The 26,264-nt window shown below is 38.9% G+C and overlaps 1 protein-coding gene across 1 annotated transcript in view; it reads left to right on the top strand.

Moving 5' to 3' along the window:
• DTWD2 (DTW domain containing 2) overlaps positions 1–23,006 on the top strand; it is a gene marked incomplete at its 5' end in the record, with an annotated part of 62,825 nt that extends 39,819 nt beyond the window's left edge. Inside the window, 2 exons of the mRNA XM_057419726.1 lie at positions 17,814–17,942; positions 21,789–23,006. Coding sequence (XP_057275709.1) covers positions 17,814–17,942; positions 21,789–21,959 — 300 coding nt within the window. The remainder of the gene's footprint in view (positions 1–17,813; positions 17,943–21,788) is intronic.
• Positions 23,007–26,264: the final 3,258 nt, after the last annotated feature.

Raw genomic sequence — 26,264 nt, 5'->3', positions numbered from 1 at the left:
ATCCTATTAATAAAAGGAATTTTTGATAATTTAATCTCAGAAAAATAAAATGAATTTTAAAATAGTTGCCAACTTCATTTCAGTAACCCTGATATGAACTGCAGGTGGATTGCCATGGGCTTATTTTTAGATAACTGTTCTACATATACATAAAACTTTTATTTTATTTTGTTTTTAATGCCATGTAAAAGAGCCATGTGTGCTTTTGCAAAATTGTTAAGCTGAGAACTAATTAGGAGACAGTGGTTCTTATGAGTGTTATGGGGAATACTGTGTAGTTACATTTTCTAATGCAAAGCTGGACCTTCTGTGCTGTGCTTGATGGTCTACAGATGGCAGAATTGCTGTCATTCTTTTGGTACTATGTTCTGTGGCTAACTTAAGGAAAGTTAAGACAAATTTCCTTTAAAATAGCGGAGCCACACTGTAAGCTAATGCCATTAAACAAGTTTTGAGAAAACAGCTGCAGGAAGCTGAAGCCTGCTGTGCTGTTTCATTACTGCTGGGAATATATGAGCAGGCTTCTCTTATTTGTAGCATTATATATGTAGCTTTTCAGGTTTAAATACTATCCTGTTACACCAGAGGTATTCCTCTTTTACACAGGTCTGAATTCCTTCTTTGTAGTTATAGCACCACAGACTGGTTTGGGTTGGAAGGGACCTTAAAGCTCATCTAGTTCCAACCATGTGCCACAGGCAGGGACACCTTCCACTACACCAGGTTGCTCAGAGCCCTGCCCAGCCTGGCCTTGAATAATTCCAGGGATGAGGCATCCACAACTTCTCTGGGCAGCCTGTTCCGGTGCCTCGCTACCCTCATAGTGAAGGATAGATGACTTCTCTTTTCTAAGTGAAGTACTGGAAGTGGGGTGGTCTGATCTGTCTGTGTTGTTTACTCAGCATCAGGGTCCCCCGTTTTCCTGTCCCAGCTATTGGGGTGCCCATTTGGGACAGTAGCTTCCCAACTCTCTGGCAGTGTCCTCCCTTCCTCCACAGCCTGGGCAGCAGCTTCAAACATGGGCAGCTCAGAACTGCTGGCTGCTTGTTCTCTTAGTGGTGAGCACTTGGTCGTGCCCTCCTATTCCAACACAGTACTAGCTGGACTCCCCAGCTCTGCTAAGCGGTCCTGGTCTTCCTGTAGTGATGGCCCAGGATGCAAACCTACCAGGGCATGCACTTGAAGCAGGTCTATTGTGGAGCTGTCTGAAATTGTGTGTGACAGGGCCAGGGGCAGCAGGGCATGTCCTCCCATCAAGGTCTGCCCTGCTGCCCCGTGCTACCAGAACAGTGGCAGTTAAGGATGAATGTACAACTTTTAGGTCTTCATCTCTGTGCTGAGACTTCCTCACCTTGTGAAGATTCCAAGACAAGCTCAGAAAGGCTCAGGGAGCAGCACAGTGGTGTCTCTCTGTCCAGTGGGTGAAGTGGGAAGGTGCTCCATGCCGCCAGCGTAGGAATGACTGAGGAGACATGTAATAGGTGGTGAGCTGTGGTAAATAAGGTTTTCCCTTTCAGATAGATTGCTCCAAATGGCTGGGCCTGACTGCATGGAATAGTCTGCAGGTTGCTCTCAAATGATACCAGGATTTTAGGCCCATGCACATATTCTCTTCTCTTTATCAAACAAGATAAGTTTAGGAACCCCCTGTTGCTGGAAATGCTCTTTTGCTGAAGTGCTTTCGACTCATTTAAACAAAACAAAAAGCAAAACCCTGAGGTTTTTATGATGTCTTCCTATGAATGATGGGCTGTTAGCTCAGGCATCCTAACCAGATTCTTCCTGGAGTAATTAAACATTCTCTTAAATTAAATTTCCCCTATTTTTCAAATTGAATTAAGTGTTCTTTGTTACATAGTTTTATGGCCTTGAAATGAACTGCTAAATGAACTAGAAAAAAATGTGACCTACTAGTAGGTGAGGTAAATGCTACCATATGCTTTTTTAAAAAAACTTTTTTTTTACAGCAAGTTACCCCTATTTATATGAGATCTTAGGAATTCTGCAGTAAAATGCACTATTATAAAGCTATTAAAATAGGTTGTACTTTTGCAGGTAGACGTAATGGTTTTGAGCCAAGACCTTCAGGGTTATTTGCTTACGAACTAATTTGTGACAGTAAGCTTCAGAGTTTCAAGGTATCACACAATTATTCAGCACTGTATTTATAACAGGTTCCTTTCTGCAAAGTGTGTTTACTCCTTTCTGACTGCTGCTGAGTGTAACATTCTCACTTCATGCATAAGATGGGCACAACTAAACATTCTCCAATTAGCAGACAATATAACCAGGTTGTTTGTAATTTGTAATACCATAGTACTAAAAAATACTTTATTGTCTTCATTGGAAAGGGAAGGTTTGGGAAAGGTGTTGCCAATGACAGGAAGCTATGGTCTTTGACCTCATAAACTAGTTAATTAAAAGTGTTGCTACCAGTTTATAGTTAATGTGCTGTCTGCTAAAAAGGCTCTAGAAATCTGCAATGTCAAGGTTATATGCTTTCTTGAATTCCAGTCAATGAAAGAGCATTTTAGCAATGTCAGGGGCAACTTTTTCTTACTCTTAGCTTCCAGCAGTTCAACTTGGAGGAGTGCCAGAATTATCGATACAAGATTGTCAGCATGCATAGTTGAGCAGAAGCTGAAATTAATTCTGTTTTCCAGTTGATACACAAACTGTAATGGGTACAGATATGTGAAAAGTTACATTGATGCGCTTTTTAACTAAAGTAGTTTTTGTTGTCTAGTCCCCTCGTATGTTTAGATAATAAAACTTTATCTGGAGATTTGCTGTTTTCAAGCCTAGAAGGTTGAAGGTGTAGTAGTCTATTTCTGAAAACATGTCCAAAAACTAGAATAATTTCTTTGTGGGGGCAGACAGGTATTCTAAAATGCAATCTGCCATTAGTTAGTTTCGTTCTAGATGAAGTAAAAAACTTTTTCTAGTATAGTTTGTGTTTACAGACATGAATGCAATACACTCATGTAATGCAACAGCCTGAACAACTTGGGACAGGATTACATTTAGTGTAAAAACATAAATAGAAAAACATTGCATACAGAAAACACCCAGAACAAAAGAGCAAAACATCAAGAGTCACTGTTGTTATCTGGCTGTATCTTAGTTTATGCCTTTTCTGATGTTTACTTTCTGAAGTATTTTTATAAAATCTCCTATTCAGTGAGCTGAGAATGTGCAGAGAAAAATTATGTTCTTTCATCCTCAACAGTTATGGGACTTAGGCAAATGAACATACGAGGACCAAATAATAAGTAGTGCCAGGTAGTAAATACATTTTATTACAGTTTCCAATATGCTCCCATTTGAATTTCTGTTTTCCTATCTGTGTTTCGTTCGTCACAATTCCAGTTTTCGTGAGTGCAAGAGAACCTAAGTAAATGGACAATGTCCAGTTTAATTCTTCAAAGGAAAGAGGGAACATGGTGTATAAAGGGTGCAGGGTAGGCAGGAGGCAAGTCAGAACCCAGGGTGACAAATGCCAGCCATTAGAAGTTACTGTGAGGAAAGCTGTAGTAACGTAGGTCCCAGGAAGTGGTATGCATTCAACCATGGATCCTTATACTAATGGAAGAAAAATACCTTGCTTTCCTTTCACTGACTTGTTCTATAAATGTTTTTTATCTGTGTGTGTGACAATGGTGATTTTACTATTAATGCTGCAGAAAATCCTTGTTACCTGTAGGCTGTAGAAGTCTTTGTTTGTGAGTTATGTTGGTGTTTTTAAATTGTGTAATTTTTGATACAGTAAGACAAACTGAGTTCATTAAGTAAGAAGTTCATATCTTCTGCTGTATGGTGACCTGACGGATAAAGATACTCATAAAAATCTATTAAATATTCTGAAATGTTTTATGTTCACGTTTTAGCTGCTGTCTCATTACAACTAAAACATTAAAAACAAAATAATATTATGAACCCTGAAAAACAAATTTTTTAAATGCTAGGACTGGTAGAAATTGCTGTTTGAGAAGACTGAGATCAGAGGGAGAGAACTGGGAATTACTTTGGGTCAAGACTGTGCACAGTTGAGATATGATGCTAAGCAATCAACAGGAGTCTTTCCTTCTGACATTTACGTTAATTTGAATGACATTGGTCCACTTTGACATTTTTCTGGTCATAAGTATGTATTTATTACTTCTCAATATAGTGACATTTTCGTTGTGACTGAAAGGTCTCGGGTAGTTTGCCAGATGCCTGAACTATATGCATTTTTCACTTTTCGGTGGAAACTTTGCTTTTATTTCTCTGCTATTTCTTTCATAATTATTGTCAAATTCTTTGCCAAATATCTGAATATCCTGCTGCTAGAACAATTAAGGAGCAATTGGTAGAAAGGTTTTGTATCATTGTATCCATGCTGAAGTACTCATGGGATATGAACACTTTGTAAAAAGGCAACTGGAAATATTTTTCATTTTGATTGACCTTGCTTTAAAATAGCTAGATTAATTGAAAGCTTTTTCCTTCTTTTAATCTTTCTTTACATGTTCCCTTGCGCCTCTGCCAAAGTTTTTCTGTGGTGCTTCTTCCACTTCTTTTTCCATATCTAAGGAAGTGCTTACTAGTATTCACATATAACAAAAAAAAAAAAAAACAAACATTGGAGAAAGCAGAAGTAATTAGTAGATTCCAAGGAACAATGTCATTCTGTTGATGCAACTTTTTGACAGTGAGGTATTTAATTTTCCCTTTCAGTTTTCTGATATTTGCAGGTAATTAAATGTCTGTGATAATACATGTAATTAAATTTTCTTCCTTCGTTTCATGACCCCATTCTTTAGATCTGTATTCTGCTCACTGACTGAATTTACTTGCAGCACTTTCCTATTGTATTAATTATTAAAAGAATAGCGCTGCATAAAATATTGATCTGCTGCCTGACATTCATTTTTTAAATGTTAAGAAGAGTAAGAGAAATATTACCAGAAGTAATTTCTGGATTTTTCTTTCTCTAAATGCAATAGACTACAATGCATGAAAATTAGCTAAAAATGTATAGTCATTTTATGAAGTGTCAGCCATACCCTCTACAACTTGCACAATTATTTTTGCATAACATAATGGCAGTATTAAGATATTTTATTCTTTAGTTATAGGCAAAATCCTGCAATTTCAGAACCTGAGACCTTAACCAGGTAGTATTTCAATTAATTGTGAAAAATATGTAGTGCAAATATGACTAGATCAGTACTGTCTTCTGTTACATCTTAGCTTTTTTCCCCTTACAATTTCACTGTTAGCTTTTTCTGTGTGTTTTTTTTGTTTTTTTTTTTTTTAGCTCAATATTTATGTCATCTGGGTCAGTCTCAGGCTGCCTTCTTTTACAGGAATTTGAAGTATTATATTTAGAACTACAGCTTGTTTGCACTTGGACTTTATTTCAGTTATTTGTTGTAACTGAAGACCATACTATTTTTCTTTCTTTTAAGTATATCAAGGGCCTCTGCTTTTCTTGTATTTCTTTCTTTTTGGTAGTTCTTCTTGTGCTTGTAAATATTCATACAAGAAACACAGGGGAAATAGCGAAGGGAACGTTGATTCTCTTTTATCCCTATATGTAAGAGAGATTGTCATAATTCTTGTTTGCTTTTTTCTACTTAACCATATCCATAGCTTTTTTAGATACACATCGCAAAAAAATATCAGAAAGAAGATTCACTTCTTATCTCCAGTAACAGCACTTACCATTCCTGATACGGTCTCCAGCTTCTCCAGCATCCCTTCCTCCACCTTTCAAAGTGCTTGACTGTACTGGGTAAATATCATCATACTGATAGAGACCTTCAAGCTCAAAGAAGGAAGGTAGGCAGCTTGCCTAAAGCTGTACTCTGATATAGTGAGCTCAGTTTATTTTCTGACATCAAGTCCAATGTCTTGTCTTCCAGGGAAGCAGAAGACGTTCATAAAAACTTTCTTCAGTTTTCTTGCAACACTAGAGGCTGAAACTTGTCTGTCACTGTCAGCAGCCTGGTTTTGACATCTTAAGAAATGCCATTTTAAATAACTTTTACCGGTGAAGATTTTCATTAATGTAAAAGTTTGTGTTACTTATCTAGTAAGTTACTTAGTTTCTGCAGAAACTAAGCAACAAAGCAATACTGCAGAGATTGGTTACTGAAGTGTAGGCCAGAATATTCTGTTTTCTGGCTTGATAAATAAATAAATAAATAAATGTTCTCAGGTTTATTTTCTAAACTTCTTTTGGGGACAAATACTTGCTGCATATTATACATTTTCCATGCATGGTGTAAGTGATGACAAACATTGGGGGAAATTGTTTAAAAATTTGGTGATTCCATAATTTTACTCCTTCCACATTATATGTAACATTAAGGATTTAGGGTATGCAGACGGGCATAAGCATCTGAAATAACTTTCAAAAGCACTGCTTACTTTGGTGATACTTCTAAACTATGAAAGTCTGCAGGTGTTGCTGATACTGTATTTGACAGTCTAAAGAGTTGGCAATTTTATTTGATTTTGCAAGATGTGACAAGTGCTAAACTGTTGAATTCTCTTAGCATCTTTGGGAAGATGCTAAAAAATTTGAGTTCTGACAAAAATGTAGTGACAGATTCCTGGTGAAAACACTTCAGAAATGATTGCGTAGGCAGAAGGGCCTGATGTAAATAGTTTTATAAAACAAATGAAGTGTTAAGGAGGCCACTGCAAAATATTCTATGTTTTGTGTAGATCTTTGATTTCATAGTACATTAAAGAAATATATAGCCTAAGGAATTATTATGTAGTTGTTGGACTTTCTCAAAACAATCTGCATATGTGGTACTAAATATTTTGAATTACCAGGTTCTCCTACAAGAGAAATTGTAGTTTGGAAAGTGAATTTAACCTTAACTTCATATAGTATCGTATCTAAAGATGATTAATATAAACATATAGATTAGATCACAGATTCATTAAGAAAAGTGAGGTATCTGTTTTGGTGGATGTTTTTTAGATTTAGTAGGTATTTAGCTTGCAATTCTTTCAACTAGTTAATAAATGCAAGTGTCAAGGTTATGTATCAAATTCTCCAGTCTTTGCACAAGCTAAATTATTATGTGAGAAAGTTGTCTTCTGCAGATAAATAATAGTATCAGTAATGTTTTCTTTGTTTATAGTGCTTTTTTCTGCCCTGGTTCATTTATCACAATTTTTGCATGTGAAAAATATTTTGTTATCTTGAACAATCATGAGAGCTTTGTGTTTATTCTGATTTACTTTTTAGAGGCAGTATTTCCTTCTTAACGTTCATTGCTTTCTTGCCCAGCTCTTGGGAAAGAATATCTATTGAAGGAATTTGGCTGAATTTCTTTAGGAGCACTCTAAAAACTTAAAGTTTGGCAGGGGTGAGGTAGATAAGGTACCTGTACTTGTGATTTTTTTGCCAAACTTCTTCTTTTTCTCGCTCCCCAGAAATGTGGAATGTGGTATAAGAAGTTCTGTCTGTGAAGGACATAGTCCTTTTGTGATTTAATTTCTTTTCCTGTCAATCAACTATGTCTAAAAATGCATGTAAAAAACACAGTAGAGAAATACTGTATACAATCAGAGTTATCCTCATTAAAAATATATTTTAAAAAAGAGGTCCGAATATTGTGAAACATTAAAAATATTTTTTCCCAGAATATACTTGTGGCATTCTCAAATATTTATATATATATCAAATTACAGGATATTTATTTTCTTCCAAACCTGTTTATATAGTAACAGGAAAGAGACTTAATGAAATACAGAGGTGACGTTTTTAAAAGAGGTGTCATTTGACGTAGTCACGGAACAAAGAGACATTGTGTAGGATTATATGCAGATGATGAGCCTTAGCTCATTCAGTGGGTAGTTCTGCTGATTTCTTTTGGGACATTTATCCTTAGCATGTAATATCCCATAGCATTAGTATCTGTTTCTCATATTGTTTGGTTAATACAAAGAAAGGGCATTCTCAAAAGTGCATAAAAGTTAATATATTTTCATACATTAATTGATGAAAGAAATTCTGACACTGCTATTACATGGGTGTAAGGGGTGTAAGAAGATTTCTGGGTTTGAACTGTGAAAGAGCTAATTTGCATTGCAGTTCTGAATTGAGGTTCTTCTGCACAGGCTGAGAGGATCCTAAGTAGATAGAACATACACACAGCCACTGCTCAGCAGAAGCAATTATGCTTCTCTTGCCACGGTGGAATATTACATGTTTGCAGCAGTTCCCATTATAGCAGCAGTGAGATATCCTGAGGCTTGTAATGATGACTCTGGAATGTCACCTGGTGCCATAATTTGCCTGAGAGGAATGATTTGTGGGATACCCAAAAAGAAAATTTTTGGGAGTTCATTGGAAATTGTCAAAGAGAATATGCAGAATATGTTGCATTTTGTAGAAATTGAACAAATTTCTTGAAGTGTACCTGAAAGTCACAGTATAATTTATGAGCTGTTTCACCATTTACATGGAACATATACAGGAGCATCATATGCCTAAATATTCAGTCAAAAGATATGCATGTCTCTGGACAGAGGTTTTTGTGACATCTGTGTACTCTTTCAGGCTATCCATTTGTCACAGTTGCATGGCAGTTTTTCCCTCCAGTATTTAGAAACAGAGTGCTCTTAAGATGTCACTTCACATTAAAGCCAAAATTTGGAACAAAATAACTTACTTATATTCTTGATTTAAATTTCAGTATCATTGTGAGATTAAATTTACTCATACAATCTTCTCTGTCACAAAGGTAATTATGATTAACTGCATGAAATCTCTATAACATTTGGAAAATAGTTTGATTTGGCTTACAGGTAAAAGGTCCTTGTGCCAGCTGGATACTTGAGTGAAAGATCTTTCCCATGTCTGGCTCCATTTTGTCTGATGTTGTCTGTGCAGTAGCGCACAGAGAATGGTCTTCTCCTTCAGTACCTTAAAAACAAATTTTTCTTAGTTTCTAGAATGATGGCCAAGATGGCATGATGTAGTTATACTCTTGCTGGGGGTTTTGTGCATTTTGAGTTCCTTCAAAAAATGGCTTATCTGGAAGATATTTGTCAAAATAGCAGTACATATGAACAGTAACTTTTGCCTATATTAAGCAGCATGACGGATGGTACTTGCTTTCTTAATTCTCTTAGGGTTGATCAAATTAATTTCCAAACAGAAATTTGGATTTTATAAGGATACTATCAATGTAAGTAAAGGAGGAGTGGATCTTAAAGTACATGCTTGTTTTTTTCATGGAAGCCACAGAAGGTTATGCTGTTCCTCTGCCAGTTTTGAGATGCCTGTAGTCTAATTGCAGTAAACAGGACAGACAAAACAAAGAACTATTGAGTGTGTTTGTGTGAGACAGGTGTACTGACTTAATATACTTTCTGTGCACTGTTTTCCAAGTACAGTTTTGCAAAATGATGGATACTGTTTAGAGAGTAAAGCTAGTACGAGTAATGATGGAGAAATCAGCACAGAGATGGTAAAAGGATAAAGATAGTGGCATTAAGGAGAGGACTGAGGATAGCACTTAGAGCATTCTGCAGGAGCTTTAGTCCTGATACTTAAAAGTGTAAATCAGTTGCCTGTTTTTACTGACTTAAATATTTGAAATTTCAAACAGCTGGTCTTTGACCTCATCAAGGCAACACATTTGCTTCTGTCAGTTCTGAACAGCTGAACAGGATCAGCTGGGTTGCCCCTTGCCTGGAGCATCCCTAGAGAGGGCCCTGGAAGAACTCTGAAACCCTGAGAAATACTGAAGATGCAGTATTTCTACTGTGGTTCAACTCCTTTGTAAATGGTCAAAGGCTGTAGCATTTGCTAAGAGGGTGTCTGTTAGTAGAGGAGACGGTGTTTATTAAGTTAATGTACCAGTTATGGAGAATTGCTGACATTCAAGCTGTTGGAAACCATGAGTTACACGTAAAAATGAAACTTGATAGTATGTGTTGCTTCATGCTTCTAATGGCTTGGAAACTAAGCCCCCAAACTCCTTTGCACTTACAAAGAGAATAGATACACTGATTTCAGTGTCCTGGCTAAATTCCAGTAATTTCATTCAGCTTATCTAAATTCTGGTCTCTAGTTTGAATTAGTTGTGATAGTTTCCATCTTCTGTCTATTACTATTGTTTATTTTGCTGAGTGGTGTTAAATAGGTTGCTTTTTTTTTCAAGTTGACATTGCTGAGTAACTGATTCCTAAATGTGCATATCGTTTGCAAATAGCTGACAGTTAAAGAGAAAAAAAGAAAATTATTATATCATAGTATCCTTATATACTTATCATTTTATGGAGAAGTGGCTATGAAACATCATGATTGTTGTTTTGAAATGCACTTAAATAGGGTATTTGTAGGTACTTATTCTGAGTTTTTGAAGTTTAAATGGTAAATGATCAGATTTTGTTTACATGAACTGAGGAGGAACAGTTCTGTAACTTGTAATTAAGCTTGTTCAGCAGGATTTAAGATAAGCAGGTAACAGACAATTTATTCATCTAGGTAGTGCAGCAGTTTTCATGAGGCTGATGCAATACCTGAAACTCCACAAAGGCAAGGCAAGTTTTAGATCTGCTGGCTGAAAATGAGGGAGGTCATTTCCCTACCCAGTGATGTTTGAGAACAGTAAATATTTCTTATATCTAGGCTTTTTTTTTTTTTTTTCAAGGAGACGTCTGAAATTCTTCCCGTGTCTGAAATACATATTAGGTATATTAGTTCATCTAGGTTTCTATATTGTTTTGGCTTTATCTTACCATTCAGTATATGCTCTAAATTGTTGGTGCTCCTCATTTTGTGTTTTCCAGTGAGTGTATTAGCTTCTGATAGACAGTCATTTGGTGAGTCTGTACAATTTGTGATAGACAAAGGGTACCCTGACTGTGTTTCAGGTGACTAAAGATCACTGTTTACATACTATGCCACTCTGGAGTCAAGAATAGGGTAAATGTGTGCTTGTTGAAAGAAGCCAAAGAGACAAATTGGCAGGGAGTTGACCTGGTCAGGTGTTCAACCTCTGATCACCATCACTGTGCTGTCTATGGTATTTTCACCTCACGCCAGTGAATATGTAATTTTTTGGAAAAATGGATGGGGACCACTTGTTTCCATACTCTCTCAGTCTTCCCAGGAAGTAACAAATTTGGTTGCTGCTGCTGTTGCTCTTAGAAATAGAGTTGGTGTTTTGTATATTGTCAGCTGTTCTGAGAGCTATACTTAGACTTTTTGGCTCCACAGTGTAAGGTGGTGTGCAGGCAGCTTCTCTTCCATGGAGGCTGTCTTGAAATCATGAGTAATTTCCCTTTTCTTTGGAATGCTGATGATCTTAAAAGTTTGTAAAGATAAGACCTAATAAATGAAATACAAAAACTGACAGGTAGAACTATTTCCAGCCACCTCCTTAATACACTGTTGTCCATGTCTGAAAAGGGGGAAGCCAGTGTGCCTACAGGTAGTCCATGAGGTATTTTCAATTTCTGTAGAGACTCTGTCAAGAATGTGGCTGCCAGCTGTTGAGGAAAAGTGTGGATATGTGCCTTCTCTGCTGTTCAGGATACTCGCTGAAGAACCCATGAACAGAGTTTACCCTGTGTTTTAATACCTCGACAGGAATTTCTAAGTAGGGACTAAAACCATAGGTCTCTGTATTCTTGAAATAACTAGCTTTCCTACTCTATCATGATGGAGATCCATATCTGGTACCAGTAAAGGGAGCATAAAAACAAAGCAAACCTTGAGGAACAACAAATACAAATATTTATTTCAATTTAATTTTCTTTTGCGTTTCATTGCATACACAGATGTCCAAATTCTACATTTTCTTTCCTAAATAAATTTATTCTCTTTTGATTTTTCAATACCAAATTGAAGAAGGTATGATAAATCTTATTATGTATCCACTAGCTTCATTCTTAAATCTGCCCTGGATCTATTCCATAGAAGATGGGCTAAATTTGCCGTTGAATATCCAATAACTATTAATATCTTTCATACAATAGATAAAGATTCTACAGTATTCCTATAAATTAAAGATCTTATGATGGTCTTCCAGTAGAGTGTAATAGCAAGTATAATCTGCTAATGAGATGCTAGGTATAAATTTACTTTTTTTTTAGACAGTCAGCATACAGAGCTAGAAACTAAAGACCCTGAGTTTGCAGACAAATCAACTTTTTCAACTACCTTGGCTTTCAATATTTAATATCAGGTTTGATTTTATAGTAAGTAATAGGCATTCACTGAGTAATTTGTCAGACGTTGTGCCAATTCATTTGCAGAAATATGCTGAGTAGATGCAGAAAATAAAAATGAGTTTTAAGTGGAGATGACCACTGAATTTGCAGTACCATTAATACCTGTAACCATTACTTTCAAATATCTAAGAATAGTAAGTATGTTCAAGAAGTTTGTGCTGCAGTTTGCGCAGGCAGGGTGAGTGGGCAGGTGAGTGTGCAAGTGAGTGGGATGGTGAGCACTCACCTCATGACCAGGATCTCTGGTGGCCAGCGGTGGTCAGTGTAGGCGCCCAGACAGAGCCGATGAGAGGGGAGGCTGCAGGGCAGAGCTCGGGGTGTCGAGAGTGCCTGCACTGTTCTCTTGAGGCGGTGCACAATGGGCAGGGCTGCACTCATTGCACCCTGTTGGAGGCCCTCCTGCAGCAGGGGCTGAGCTGTGGGACACTGTCAATAGGCTAAAAAGATGTCAGGGAGGCTGAGAGGAAGCAGGACTGCTTACTCCGCGCCCAAACTGTCCATTGTAGCTCATGGAGGAAAGAAGGAGGCCGCTAACCCAGGAAGCTGGGAACTAGTTAACAAAAAAGACAACAAAAAAAAGGAGGAAGAGAACAATTAAAAGCAAGGGGCTTCCTCCTAAATCTCATGTGCCCACCCAGAACCGCTTCGCAGTTCTGCAGGGGGGTAATGAGGAAACACACACCAGCACATGAACAACCGGCTGATGCACCGGTAAAGAAGATCGCTAATAGTGCTGCCAGGAAAAAGCAATGGGTCACAGTAGTAGGGGGCTCTACTTTGAAAGGCACAGAGGCACCCACCTGTCAGCCTGACCTGGTCTCAAGGAAGGTGTGTTGCCTACTAAAGGCTCAGATCAGGGATGTTGCATCGAGGCTGTCTGGTCTAGGAAGTCCCTCTGACTGTTACCCATAGTCATCCATGTGGGTGATAGTGATATAGGTAACAGTAGCCCAGAGAACATTACGAAGGGCTACAGAGCCCCGGGAGACATGGTTAGGAGCTCAGATTGTCTTTTCATCAATTCTTTAGGTTAAAGGGAAGGACCTTAAAAAGGCCAGGTGGATTTGGCAGGTTAATAAATGGTTAGAAGAGTGGTGCCATAGTCAGGGGGTTGGGTATCTAGAACATGTGACTCAATTTGGGAGGGCAGGTCTACTGGAGGCTAGTGGAGCTGGTCTAAAGGGGAAGAGCGGTTTTGGTAGGAGGCTTGCCAGGCTGGTCAAGAAAGCTTTAAACTAGATGTGATGGGGGTGGGGGGCATCATTCCATCCCAACACACCCAGTCAGTTGCCAGCACCTATAATAAATGTTTGGAGCAATGTAGAGATATTTCAGCCGCTGCAGCCAATGAGCCGGCTTCATTTGGAGCTCGGCTCAGATGCCTCTATACAAACACCCATAGTATGGGGAACAAACAAGAGGAATTAGAGATGTGTGCTTGTCTACGGGGATATGATATAATAGGTGTCACAGAAACATGGTGGGATGGTGCCTATGACTGGAGTGTTGGAATGGAAGGTTACAGGCTCTTCAGAAGAAACAGGCCCAGCAGAAGGGGAGGGGGAGTTGTCCTTATGTTAGGGATAGGCTGGAGAGTATGGAACTCTGTCTGGGGACAGGTGAGCAGTGAACAGAGACTTTGTGGGTCAGAGTTAAAGGGAGAACAGTGATGTGGGATATTATTGTGGGGATGTGTTACAAACTGCCTGATGAAGAGGACCCTATGGATGAAGTGCTCTATAGACAGATAGGAACAGCCTCATGCTCTCAGGTCGTTGTCCTCGTGCGGGACTTCAGCCATCCTGATATCTGTTGGAGGGACAGTACAGCCCGGCACAAGCAGTCCAGGAGGTTCCTCAATTGTGTGCAAGGCAACTTCCTCCTGCAAGTAATAGAGGAGCTGACAAGGAGAGGTGCCATGCTTGACCTCGTGCTCACCAACAGGGAGGGGCTGGTTGGAAATGCGATGCTCCAGGGCAGCCTTGGTTGTAGCAAACATGAGATGTTCGAGTTCCAGATCCTCAGGACAGTGAGAAGAGCGTGCAGCAAGCTCACTGCCCTGGACTTCAAGAGAGCAGACTTCGGCCTCTTCAAAAACCTGCTTAGTAAGGTTCCATGGGATATAGCCCTAGAGGGCAGGGGGGTGCAGGACTGTTGGTTGGTATTCAGGTGTCTGAATACCAAGCTCAGGAATGTTGCATCCTGACTAGAAGGAAGTGCAGCAGGAGGGCCAGGAGACCTCCATGGATAGATAAGGAGCTGCTGAGGAAACTTAGAGGGGAAAAAAAGAGGCTTATAAAAGGTGGAAGCAAGGACAGGTGGCCTGGGAAGAATACAGGGATGCTGTCTGGGAAGCTAGGGACCAGGTTTGGGAAGCCAAGGCCCAGTTAAAATTAAGCTTGTCTTAATATAAATATATATGAAAGATAACAGGAACGGATTCTACAGGTACATTGCAAATAAAAGACAGACTAGGGACAGCATGGGCCCTCTCTGGAAGCTATCAGGAGAACTGGCTACCCTGGATTTGGAGAAAACTGAGGTTCTTAATGACTTCTTTGCCTCAGTCTTCACTGCCAAAGGCTCTGGGCACACCACCCAAGTCTTGGAAGGCAGATGAAGGGACTGTGAGAATGAAGACCTTGGGCCCACTGTAGGAGAGGATCGAGATCATCTTAAGAACCTGAACATGCACAAGTCCATGGGGCCTGATGAAATCCATCTGTGGGTCCTGAAGGAGCTGGCAAATGAATTTGCTAAAACACTGTCCATCATATTTGAAAAATCATGGCAGTCAGCTAAAGTTCCTGACAACTGGAAAAAGGCTAATATAACCCCCATTTTCAAGAAGGGGAAAATGGATGACCCGGGGAATTACAGACCAGTCAGTCTCACCTCTGTGCCTAGCAAAATCTTGGAGCAGATTCTCCTGGAAGGCATGCTAAGGCACATGAAAAACAACAAGGTGCTTGGTGACAGCCAGCATGGCTTCACTAAGGGGAAATCCTGCCTGACCGATTTGGTGGCCTTCTGTGATGGGGCTACAGAACTGATGGACAGGGGTAGAGCAGCTGATGTCATCTACCTGGACTTATGCAAAGTGTTCAACACAAAATCCATGTCTCTAAATTGGCAAGATGTCAATTTGATGATTGGACCACCTGCTGGATAAAGAACTGGCTGGATGGCTGCATGCAAAGAGTTGTGGTCAGTGGCTCAATGTCCAGCTGGAGACCAGTAACGAGCGGTGTCCCTGAGGGATCGGTGTTGGGACCGGTCTTGTTCAACATCTTTGTTGGTGACATGGACAGTGGGATTGAGTGCGCCCTCAGCAAGTTTGCCAGTGACACCAAGCTGTGTGGTTCGGTAGATAACCCTGGAGGGAAGGAATGCCATCCAGAGGGACCTCGACATGCTTGTGAGGTGTGCTGATGCCAACCTCATGAAGTTTAACCATGACAAGTGCAAGGTCCTACACCTGGGTCAGAGCAATCACAGGCACAGCTGCAGGCTGGGCAGAGAAGAGATTCAGAGCAGCCCTGTGCAGAGAAGGACTTGGCAGTGCTGGTTGATGAGAAACTGAACATGAGCAGGATTCAGTGTGCGCTTGCAGCCCAGAAAGCCAACCGTATCCTGGGCTGCATCAAAAGGAGCATGACCAGCAGGTCGAAGGAGGTGATCCTGCCCCTCTTCTCTGCTCTTGTGAGACCTCACCTGGAGTATTGTGTGCAGTTCTGGTGTCCTCAACATGTAAAGGAAATGGAGCTGTTGGAAGAAGTCCAGAGGAGGGCCACGGGGATGATCAGGGGACTGGAGCACCTCCCGTATGAAGACAGGCTGAGAAAGTTGGGGCTGTTAGGCCTGGAGAAGAGAAGGCAGCATGGAGACCTCATAGCAGCCTTCCAGTATCTGAAGGGGGCCTACAAGGATGCTGGAGAGGGACTCTTCATTAGGGACTCTAGTGATAGGACAAGGGATAGCGGGTTAAAACTTAAACAGGGGAAGTTTAGATTGGATATAAGGATGAAGTTCTTTACTGTGAGGGTGGTGAGGCACTGGAATGGGTTGCCCAGGGAGGTTGTGAATGCTCCATCCCTGGCGGTGTTCAAGACCTGGTTGGGCAGAGCCTTGGGTGACATGGTTTAGTGTGAGGTGTTCCTGCCCATGGCAGGGGGGTTGGAACTTGATGATCTTAAGGTCCTTTCTAACCCTAGCTATTCTATGATTCTGTGATTCTAAAGATACATTTATATGTTCTTTGAGACTACTGTTTTTTTTTTCAGTTCAATTAACAGCTGGTAATCATATAACCTGATAAAAAATACAGTGCTTTGGAGTTAATTATTGTGGTAAGCAGCCTTAAAATAACAAAGGCATCGATCTTCACTTGAGGGAGCAAAATGGATTTTGTAAGATGTGCTAAAATACCTTGAACCTTTAAGAGTGGGTGACTGCATATGAAAGAGATGAAGGAAAATGAAGCATTATAAATAAAAGCAAAATGGAAAAAGTAAAGAGGGAAAATAGTGAAGTGAAGTAACTGAAAAATGTTTTCCCTGGCAAGCAGAATGGGAGCAATATTGTAATGGCCATGGGAAACAGTCACTCATTTTCTCGAGAAGAAGAAAGAATAAGAGTTTGTGGGATGAGATTAAAAAAAGAGAAAATTGACTTGCTTTTTTATAATAATTCCTTAGGGTTTTTTTGTACTGTACTATATTTTTTTTTGAGAAGAAACTGCTAATTTTTGGTTAAGAATGGTCACAATGTTGCTAAGACATTAACTTGTTTGGATTATATTGAAACATATGTGGAGATGCAAATTTTAGGAATAAATGAATAATACCTAAATTTTCATACAAAGTTTAATAATGTAAATTCTTTGCTTCAACTGCTGTTTATAAATTCAGTAAAAGCTTTTGGAGCTGATGAAACAGGCAGTGTAGTGGGTGTACTCAATTTCTTTTCCCTAAAAGCCTTTAACTTGTGGCTTACAGAGTGGTTATCATTTGAGGAAGAGCCTGTAAATAATATTCAAACACGATTTAGGTAAGCAAATAATTCTAATCAGTGAGCTAGTACATCGTGTGAATAAGTGTAGTTTCTAAAAGTCTTTCACTCAGAACTTGACCAGTATTTAACCAAGGTAAATAGTGTCAGTGACTAGACAGTCATTGTCCATTGTACTTGGATCATATGTGTGTTTAGAGTGCGATAAAACAAGCATAGATGACTAATTTTATTTTTGTTATGTATCTGTGGCAACTGAAATTGGTTGCTAAAAATTCACTCAGTCTTTCTCTAACAAACAATTATTTTTTATTTTCATGTTTGTACAGTAACAAATGCGCAGTTCTTTTCTCTTAGGGCAATTCATGGGTATTATGGTATTAAACTAAGTAGCATAAGGTCATTGGCTACTGGGCGACAAAACAGCAAAAAGGAGAGAAAGCAACTGAACACGGAGTGGAAGGGACTGTGTTTTGCTTACTGTAGGGAAGAAGTATCTTGTTTGGTATACTGACCTGTTTATTTTAGTAGAGTTTGCTATTTTTCAGGTGCAGATAAAAACCAACATTTCAAGTCAATATGTAATTCGTACACAGCCAACAAACACCTGTCTGTCTACACTTGAATGTGCAGCTGTTGCTCTTACAATCATGGAAAAAAATAAGAATATACAAGAGGTATGTAACTGTAAACGCCTGCGTTTTTCTTTATTGGATAGCAGAGGGGCAGTGAAGGTACTTACCTGTTAATGTCACATTTGACAATTAAAATCTTAACAGCATTGTAATGGTTTTATTGCATAGCAACTCAAACAAGAATGTATCAATAGAAACTGGTTTTCTTACGTTATTTATTAACTCTAGTATTTTCAGATTAATGTGTAATTTTTCTTGTATTCCAAAAGTCTCTCTAGTTTTTCTATTCTTTATTCAATATTGCTCTCAGATTGAAGGCAGATGAAGTGGCTAAGCCAGTAATCATTATATCTGAGAAGTTGTGGCAGTCCGGTGAAGTTCCTGCTGACTGGAAAAGGGGAAATATAATGCATATTTTATAACAGGGAAAAAGTGAGCTACAGGCCTATCAGTCTCACCTTGGTGTCCGAGCAGATCCTCCTGGAAACTGTGCTAAGGCACATGAATAATAAAGGCATGACTGATGACAGCCAATATGGCTTCACTAGGGGCAAATCATGCCTGAGAAATTTGGTGGCCTTCTACAATGAGGCCACTTCACTTGTGGATAAGAGCAACTGACATCATCCGCCTGGACTTATGGAAGGCATGTGACACTGTCCTGCATGACATGCTTGTCTGTAAATTGTAGACATGTGGTTGGACTGCTTGGTGGATAAGGAATTGGCTGGATGGTCACACTCAAAGAGTTGTGGTCAGTGGCTTGATGTCCAGATAACTTGGAGCCATTGACCACATCAGCAGCTTGATGTTACTTGATATCAGTGACAAGTGGTGTTCCTCAGGGGTTGGTTTTGGTACTGGTGCTGTTCAACATTTTTCTTGTCAAGATGGGCGCTGGGATTGATGCACCCTCAGCAAGTTTTTCAGCAACACCAAGCTGTGTGGTGCGGTCGACATGCTGGAGGGAAGGGATGTTCTCCAGAAGAGCCTCAACAGGCCTGAGAAGTGGGCCAGTGCAAACCTCATGAAGTTCAAGGCCAAGTGCAAGCCCCTGCATCCGGTTTGGGGCAGTCCCAAACACAACTACAGGCTGGGCAGAGAACAGATGAAGAGCTCTGAGGAGAAGCATTTGGAAATGTTGGTTGGTGAGAAGCAAAACATGAGCTGTCAGTGGGTGCTTGCAGCCTAGAAAGCCAGCCTTATGCTGGGCTGCATCAAAAGGAGGGAAAGCTGATTCTCCCTCTCTACTCCACCCTCATGAGACACCACCTGGAGTACCACTTCCAGCTCAGGGGGCCCCAACATAAAAAAGGGCATAGACCTGTTGGAGCAAGTCCAGAGGAGTGCCACAAAGATGCTCAGAAGGCTGGAACACCTCTCGTGTGAAGACAGGCTGAAAGAGCTGGGGTTGTTAAGCTGAAGAAGAAGTGGTTCTTGGAGACAATATAGCAGTCTTCCAGTCCCTAAAGGGGGCCTATGAAAAATCTGGGTAGGAACATTTTATACAAGTGCATGTAGTGACAGGACAAGGGGGAATGGATTTAACATGAAAGAAGATAGATTTAGATTAGATATAAGGAAGACATTCTTTACTATGCGAGTGGTGAGACACTGGAACAGGTTGCCTAGAGAATTTGTGGATGCCCCATCCCCGGAAGTATTCAAGGCCAGGTTGGGCGTGGCTTTGAGCAACCTGGTCTAGGGGAAGGTGTTCTTGTCCATGGCAGGGGGTTGGAACTAGGTGATTTTAATGCCCTTTCCAACTCAAACCATTCTGTGGTTCTATGATAATTTGTAACATGTTGGTGTCAGAATATTTCCTTATTTTTCAGTGATTCTCTGAAGTCAAAGCACAGTAAGGTGATCTTTGACTCTGAAAAACCCAAAGTCTGATGGACTTTGAGAGAGGGAATTGAGATTATTAATGCATGGAAAGTGGTAAGTTGTTTTCTGCAAAAACTAGACAGCAGAGATGATCTGAATAACCCCTCACAGCCAGCTCAAAGATAAAATGCTTTTGTAAACCTGTCCTGCTGACCTCCTGCACTCCTGTGACTGTCAAATGCAACCCACTGGGTTATGTCTTCTTTCCCGCCAGCTTACAACTCTTACATGTCACTGAAGGAATTTGTGACTGAACAGTTCTGGAGTTTAGGTTTATCCCAGGTCAGAGAATACTAATTGGACATTACCTTTTTCTGTGCAAGTTGTGATCCTACTAGTCTGTGAAGGAAGAGGTTATTAAGATAATGTCCTTCTTAATCTTTTGTTGATGACATAAGTAATGTCAATTTAATAAGCCTTTTAAAAAAGGCTCGTAATTTCACACCATAGACCCAGGTCTGCAATCTGATTGTGTGCCCGGTATGTAATACAGAAGGGTCTCTGAAAAGAGATTTAAAGCTCATCCATGGATTCACTACATTCTAGTGTCCAACCTGGGGTGCTCCAGTCCCTCTCCATCAGATAATGAATATTTTGATACTTGACCTCCATCTCTTAAAAAGTGTTCCCAGGTCAAAAATTGCTTCTGCAATTGGCATAGTGGAGAGCATGCCACCCCTGGCATACTCTGTGGTACCAGAGAGTCACCTTAACATTAAATCAGTTGCATTTAGAACCAGGCTGGGACAAAGTGTGTGAACATAAGAAACTGTGGCTCAGAAACTGGAACTCTGCATAAAGCAACTTCTTTAAAAGCTTGTGTCTCTTTTATGGCAGTGCAGCTATCATATGCTTTTATGCTAAAAGAAGGTAATTATTTATTGTAGTAGTTAGAGTTATGAAAAATTTGAAATACTGAAATTTAAATGGGTTTTGTGTATTTATTTTTTCATTTGGTGTGCTAGGATGATGTTGGCATATTTTTCCTTCATTAGGACATCTGTCTTACTCAGATATAGGGTGAATGTTTCATTAGTGTCTGCAGTTCCCAGTCCTGTATTCTGTTTTATCCCTATCCCTTAGAATTAGCTCAGCCTCTTTGTCAAAGACAAAATTATCAATTGCTGAAGGGTGCTTCTATAAATGTTGCAATAGCTAAGAGCTTCATAAACATTTATTCACTTTTTAATATCCTCTCTGAATTAAGTGAGTGCTATTCCCAGCATATAAGATAGTGAATTGAAGTTGAGAGCCATGGAAGTTAAAAATGGAAACATAGTTTGATGCCAAATATAAGTCAAGTGATTTTCCTTTATGCTTGGGAGAGTCACATTTTACTTGGTAGAAACTCAGCTCCTGCTGACTGCAGGATTGCTTTACACATCTGCACACGAGGCCTTGTGATACTGAGTCAGGCAACCAGAAAATGAAGAAATTACAATTAGGAACCACTTGAGATAAATTTGGGTTGTGTGGCTTCATTAGTCCTACGTAATATCACTGTGCAGAAGCAGGGATACAGTCCAGTCTCCAGGACAGCAGGGCCTTTATCATGCACCTCTCTTCTTTTTCCAAAACCTTGCCTCAAGGTATTTTCATGCAAGCACAAACAGCTTATTGTTACTTATTTTATTATAGCTTGTTAGCTGAGCCACAGTAATTGATTCTAGTCCCTTGGTAAGGTCAAGTTAAAGCCGTAACTTAAAGTAATGCAGCTGGGGCTGAAGTCAGGATTGAGTGGGTCCAAGGAAAGGAGTAAGGAATAACAGCAGGTAGATGGATGTATGTCTAATATATGGCTTCCTTTTAGTACATCTCTTATTCAGCTGTACCCTTTGTGTCTCCAAAGGTTATACTTTGCCAGTATTTTTAATCCAAATTATATTTTATCAGCATTTTTAAGTAGTCCTTGAATACAAAACCTGGAATAATTGATGTATCTAAAGAACTTACTAAAAAGTTGGGTTTTTTGTCTCCCCCAACCCCTTCATCTTTCTGCAGACTATACTACGTCCACTTCAAGCTTTATGCTCTTTCCAGCTTCAGCATGGTGCCCAGATCCATCACAGCAAGGAGCATCTTCTCAGAAATGGCTTATATGACAAGCCAATGCCAAAGAATAAGCGCAAACTCAGAAGAATGGAGCTTTTGGTGAATAATGTTAAAATATAAGAAAACTGTACCGACAGTACAGTGGGATTCATTTGCAGCTAGCAAATGAATATGAATCTCGATTTGATCCAAACAGTTGACTGTACTGTAATAAAAAAAAACTTTAGGCCCTTCATAGGCAAGAGTTTGTCTACCAATGTGACAAACAGTAATGGACATGCTTTTTCATGTTCACAGTAGGCCAGGTGCCTTTGTTCAGGAAATAGAAGATCATTTTCATTTCCTATAAAAAAGAAGAAAACTCTGAGCGTAATTTAGAATTATGTTATCTCTTGGGTGTCAAGTATGATCCTCAATATGACTGGATAAATTTACTTTGAAGAAGTTTTTATCAGGACAAAAAAGACAAAAAATATGGAATAGTAAGGCTTCAGCATTTAGAAATATATTGAATTTCTGAACTTCAGGATCTAATTACAGTAGGTTTTCAAACTGTAATTCCTTATATTGCTTAATTCAGATGAACATAAGGCATGGTATTTGGATAGTTCTTTTTAACTTTGAGACTTTCATTTCTTACATTATTAGAATTGCTTTTTTGTAAATTTATATACAATTTACAATGCAGCCAGGCTTAGTTTGTCTCTCAGACTGAACTTTTAAATTAAGCCTGCATATGTTTTTACCAGAACCTGAACATTTCCAACTTAGAAAAAAACCAAGAAAGTGAATGTAGAGAAATGCTTTTTGGAATTATAACTCAGGTACTTCACTTTTACTTGAGCAAAAACTACTCTTCCACAAAACAGGACATTTTATGAACGTGGATACCTCATACCCATACCCTAAAGGAATTAAGCCAGCCCAGTGTAAGGAGCTATGTAAGAACTATATGCAATGAGAAATTATTATGGCTGGATACAACCTACTAATATGATTACAGATCCTTTAATTTCATGTATTCTTTAATTAGTTCTGTTTTCACAGTGGTATAACTGTACCTCTTTCTAATGGGAATCACTAGAAGCGGAAGAATAGGGTATTTTTACAAGCTTTGTAAAGTAATATTTTATGATCTGGAGGAAAAAATAAAGTGAAATAAAGGTTTTGGTGTTCCTTTGTTCATGTTCTTAAAAGCATCCTTCATGAAACAGATTAAAATACTTAATGTTTGTCTTCACTGTTGTTTCCACTCTAGGTAACAACATAGATCTAATTGGGCACTAATTAGTCTTAGAAAAAGATAGTTTGTTTTTAATTTATGAGTTGCAAGGCAAGAAACTACAGAAGTGGGGGATGTAAGCACAGCTTACCAATATATTAACTGAAAGCATTTCTGCAGTTAACAACAGAGGGCAAAATTAGGTTGGAGATTAGCTACGAAGTTTTAGTTAACTCTGAGCTAATAATGACCTTTTGCTTAGGCATGGATTAACAATTTAATCTGGTTATGTTAGCAAAGTTTATATAACCTTTTTCTCCCAGTGTAGATAAATCCTGTATCTGTTGCTAAGTTCACAAATGTGAATTAGTTTTGACAAATCTGAAGCAAAACAGTCTCATATGATTAATGACAGTGTAGATGCACTTTTGTTCACATTGGAACAGAGAAAGGGCATGTTTATTCCTGTAGCAAAGCACAGCACAGCAATCTCCTTGATAGCTGCGAGTCTGAAGTTGCAGTCTTGTGCCACTTGTATGCACAGCCTTGTGTATGGCACTGCCTCCAGTTCTGGGCTTGGCATGGCTCATGCTGGACTGGGAGTCTGCTTCCCCTGTGCTCTGGAATATGGTCCAAGCATTCTTTAAGGAAACAAGGGTATCAGTTAGGCTTTATTGTTAATGCAATATTTACATATATGGACTATATTCACATTTAATGTTGTATATGTTAATTTAATTTACCGTATTTTAGATTCATCTGGAACAGTAGTGTATCTTTCGATCTACATTGTGAAGATTACTTTTCTGAACAGAACACTAAATGTGTCTTTTCATAAAATGTGAGTTTATATTATGGAGAACAGAAAGAAATTTGTATTACAACCTGAGATTCACAGACATCTGCAAAATGCCTTAGAATTACAGGATCAGAGAAATAATTGTCCTGTGCATGCAGTGCACAGTTTTCATGTTTTTCACTAAAGAACAAATTCCACATGGCTTACATTAAGCACTTCTTAGTTTTGTTGATTCCTCTTGTTCTTCTAATTTTGCTCCTGTGGTTAACAAGATTTGTAGGATGTAATGCTGGATGCATGGAAGATTTTAGCTGCTAATTTCCTGTGTTGTACAATACTAGATCAGTCACTTTGCAGCAGTTGCTGAAGAAATGAAAAGCAATTCATTGCAAACCTCCAGGCATTTTATTGTTTTAAGTTTTTTGTCTCATCTGAGCTATAACATAGTGATCGTGTAGCTGCAACACAGTCACGTGAAGTTCAATTTCAGATTTGTTCAAAGCTATTAAACACAGAATTTATTTTTTTTTTACATTTTTGGTGGAACTTAAGTGGCTTTAAAAATATACACAGTGTGGGAGGAATTGTTTATAAAGTTTGTTTTCAGGTCTTTCGTATTCAGAATTTACCTCTAAATACACTACCTCAAATACATGTGTACTTCAAAGTCCAAACTCTTGACGGAAGTTGTGTGTGATGAAGTAGCAGTTTTTTTGTAAGCAACAGCATTAGAATGAGTTGAATTTGCAATTTTATTTTTTGCTGTAGTGATCAGTCTGTTTCATTTTTTACTTACTAAAAGATTAATGTGTGAAATTCACCAGTTTTAGCAAGATATTGATTAGAAAGAAAGGAATTTGTTTGCTTCGAATGTTTGGTCCCTTGTCCTTATCCACTTTGCTCTTCCAAATATTGCTACCAAAATGAAATCTCCCTTCCACATGCCACTATGTCATTCTTTGGGGAACTGGTGACATGGATCATAGAATAGTTATAGAATAGAATCACAGAATCGTTAGGTATGGAAATCAGTTGTTTGAATGCACAAACACATTTTAAATGTTCATAAAGGCTGGGAATTGTTAAGTCTTCCTATATTCATAATCCACAAGGCAAAGTTTAAGAAAAAGACAAAGCTAGAAATCTTTAAAAATAAGAGCAGAACCACACTACACCTTTTGTTTAGAAAGCTATCAAATTAAAATTGAAGAGATGCTCAGGGCAAGCATAAATTTATTTCTCTTCAAGATTTTACTTTCATTGCCTTATAATGCTATTGGAATTCCAGCTGGAAGATGATGTTACCATAGTACCAAGAAATTAGTGTTATATTAGATTCTCTTGAAATAAAAAGAAAACTTTTACACTGATTTCAAAAGGGGCAAAAATTAGTTTAAGACCAAGGGTTTTCTTCTCAACTGTTACATTAGATCAAAAACTGCTTATGCTGCATTATTTTCTATAACATACCTGCTTTTTTTTTGGAAATTTAATTAAAACCAAAACTTTTAAAAAGAGATAGTGGTTTATGCTTTTCTCCTGAGGTTTGTGTTTATTATGCCTACATATATAAATGCACATAAATTATGTATTTGTTTCTGCTTCGAAGCAATAAAAGATCTAATTTACTGTGAACCTGTGCCACCGTGTCTCTACAGAAGTGAATTTGTTTGCATGTACTGGAATCACAAAGAGGTAAGCCTCATCCTTTTCTGTGCCTGTATAACACTATTCAGTCAATGACAAGATGTTGCTTTTCTTATGCCATTTGAGGAAAAAGATTCCTTTGTAATCCAGTGCAACCTGCATGAAGACTAAATTGTTATGGCAATTTCTTGGACATTTCAGTTTCTTGTGCAGTAGTGGCTCATTCCTGTTTGCTACCCACAGACATACACACCTTCCCACACTCTAGCATCCCCCAAGTGCTGTGTCTCCAGCTCAGTACCCTACTAGGACTAATGATTTGAACATCCTGTATCTCACGCACTTTTTTCCTTCCCCAGATTGCCATACTCATCCTAAAGAAAAAGCTATCTCTGTTCTTATCCAGCCATTCCTCATCCCCCTGCCATAAAACCTGTGCTTTAGGGACTTCCATAACACTCTTAGTTACCAGGCTTGTTCCTTGTGTTCCTTTTCACAATCCCTACAAAGCCCCAGCACTGCATGTTCTGAGAGCTGCTGCTTTTGTGATGGGAGACAGATGACTGGGGAAACTGAAGAGTGGAGGAGAAAAAGGTTTGTGCTTCAAGAAGTTGAATAAGGGTCCTAGATAAAAGTTGCTTCTGTTGCTAGGGTACAGTTGCTGTAAAGCATGATACTTATCACTATGGTTTGGTGTTCATTTAATGCCAGGATTATCCTAACCTTTTGACTTTCCTGTGGAGTATATCCTAGGACA

Source organism: Pezoporus wallicus, unplaced genomic scaffold, assembly GCF_028554395.1.
Source record: "Pezoporus wallicus isolate ANWC-B61680 ecotype Strahan unplaced genomic scaffold, APGP_CSIRO_Pwel_v1 contig_4664, whole genome shotgun sequence".
Lineage (NCBI taxonomy): Eukaryota > Metazoa > Chordata > Aves > Psittaciformes > Psittacidae > Pezoporus > Pezoporus wallicus.
Note: the sequence above shows the minus strand (reverse complement) of the source record. Positions and strands in the feature narration are given on the sequence as shown.